The sequence below is a fragment of the Aplysia californica genome, unplaced genomic scaffold (genome assembly GCF_000002075.1).
Source record: "Aplysia californica isolate F4 #8 unplaced genomic scaffold, AplCal3.0 scaffold00258, whole genome shotgun sequence".
In the NCBI taxonomy this organism is placed as follows: Eukaryota; Metazoa; Mollusca; class Gastropoda; order Aplysiida; family Aplysiidae; genus Aplysia; species Aplysia californica.
The window spans coordinates 323,771-326,097 of NW_004797528.1; the positions used below are offsets into that span (position 1 = coordinate 323,771).

Sequence of the window (2,327 nt, forward strand, 5' to 3'; positions counted from 1 at the left end):
AGAATAGATAGATAGATAGATAGATAGATAGATAGATAGATAGATAGATAGATAGATAGATAGATAGATAGATAGATAGATAGATAGATAATGGCGTTTGTTTGTTTATTTTTAAACAGTAACCTTTCTTTTCCATACAACGATCCTCAGTGAGGTTTCCAGAAATACAGAGGTCTCCAAAGAACTGCGCTCGACCCTTCGGCTCAAGAAAGGATGACGTCATATTGGGAGGAGCCACGCTTGTTGCTCTGCCTTCGTTCAGGGTGGCTCCAAATATAAAATGGGGCAGGCAGCAAATCAGACCGGAAATACCGAACACGATGGTCATGATTCCTGGGGGAAAGCGAAGGACAACTTGATTAGATCTAGTGTGACGGGCAGTGGGGTGGATGGGACCTTTGTGGTTGTTGTTGCTATTGTTGTTGTTGTTGTTGTTGTTGTTGTTGTTGTTGTTGTTGTTGTTGTTGTTGTTGTGTTGTTGTTGTTGTTGTTGTGGTTGTTATTGATGACGATGGTGATGTGATGAGGATGTCTTTGTTGTTGTTGCTGCTGTTGTTGTTGTTGTTGTTATTGTTGTTGCTGTTGTTGTTGTGTTTTCTTTACGTAACTAAAGGACGTGCTTGGGCTAAAACTGGACGTTTTTTGTATGTAACACCCACATTCGTCAATACTGCACAGGAAAATCTTGATCGTGATAATTTATCGAAAAAGAAAGAGAGATAACTGTGGAAACAGACGCATCATTATGCATGCAATTATAATGGTAAATGTAGCTATTTACGCCCCTATCAACATAATTCAGAATTCAGTCTAAGACGGATACTCGTTACACTACCTCAGAATTACAAAGTTCTATCTGACAATTTTGGCCGTTTTGTGTTACTAAGACCATGAAGTCGGATACCAAATGTTCTATCCGCACTATCAAAATCGTAATACTGTTCGGAGTTTGTTAGCAAGATATTCAAAGAACTGCATTCGAAAGAGCTTGACATGTTGTGAAACTCATATTTTTTATTTAGAGGAGGGAGCGGCAAATTTCTCAAAATTAGGTACAGAGCAGATAAAACTTTGCAAATATAGGTAGCGATTTCTCGAGGGAAATACTGGACGTCTTTGACGAGTTGTCCTCTTACACAGTGTCATCATAATGTAAATTACGAAATGAAAGCGTCGTGGAATGTTCCTAATCCCAAACAGTGGTATCGTAGAATGTTCCTAATCTCTACCAATGATGATATATAACAAGATGGTCCACTCCTCTCTTTGAGCCAATTAAAAAAGTGTCCTCAAAATTCGGTGGCGCCCTCTTCGCAAATAAGCGGACTTTACAAACAGAGTTACCCTACTTGTGTGAAAAGCAGTAAAAGTGAAACTAACAGGTTTTTGAATAAATTGGAACTGAAATGGTTACGCTGACCAAAAAAAAACTCATCCAGTGGAAGAGTCGACTGTTTCCTTCGTTTAATTTGACTTTAGAATAAAAGACGAGAGGTCATTACAATGTTTAAAAATCTAGAACTCCACATTGAACAAACCTGAAGAGCTGATGAACAGCAGTCGATCTGCGCACGCAAGGAGGTGCTATTCACATTCTTCTTCTGGAGAAACGAAATAGGGCTTCAAAACAAAGACTGCAGCGTCATCTGAGCCATTGCGCGGACTTCCGGCGGACACTTTTTTGACTGAGTGGACCATCTTATTATGTATCATCATTGTCTCTACCAATGGCATCGTAGAATGTTCCTAAGCTCTTCCAGTGACATCATGAATATTCGTAATCTCTACCAATGGTATTATGGAATGATCCTAATCTCTACCAATGGTATCATGGAATGTTCCTAATCTCTGCCAATGGTATCATGAAATGTTACTAATCTCTACCAATGGTAGTGGCGCCGGTGGCCTAGTGGTTAGGTTACCGGACACGTTATGACGAGATTGTGTGTTCGGGCGTTCGAGCCTCAGCTCGGTCCGACGTTGTGTTCTTGGAAGAGGCACTTTATAAAAAATTCCTATTTGACTCAGTCCTTTCAGAGATGGAACTTAAACTCGGAGGTCCCGCCTCTTAAAAAACCTACTAATATTGATAGAGACGTTGAACCCATACAAGTTCACCATTTTCAACAGAGGTATCGTGGAATGTTCCTAATCTCCAACAGTGGTATGGAGTCTCTCACCTAAAGCCTTTGGGATGTGCAGTCTGGAAGCGAGGTAGCTGACAAACAGGACACACAGAAGGTAGCCTACGTCATTGGCAGCCATGATGAGTCCTGTCTGGTTGGAGTTGAAGCCGAACTGCCGCTCGAGGGTGGTCACCTAGTGAA

The 2,327-nt window shown here is 41.0% G+C and overlaps 1 protein-coding gene across 1 annotated transcript in view; it reads right to left on the minus strand.

The window, feature by feature from the left end:
- The window catches only part of LOC101860178 (solute carrier organic anion transporter family member 74D-like), a 19,913-nt gene that overhangs the window by 13,619 nt on the left and 3,967 nt on the right, over positions 1 to 2,327 (minus strand). Inside the window, exons 2-3 of the mRNA XM_013083852.2 lie at positions 2,181 to 2,319; positions 124 to 333 (exon numbers count right to left, since the gene is read on the minus strand). Of these exons, the coding sequence (XP_012939306.2) occupies positions 124 to 333; positions 2,181 to 2,319 (349 nt within the window). The remainder of the gene's footprint in view (positions 1 to 123; positions 334 to 2,180; positions 2,320 to 2,327) is intronic.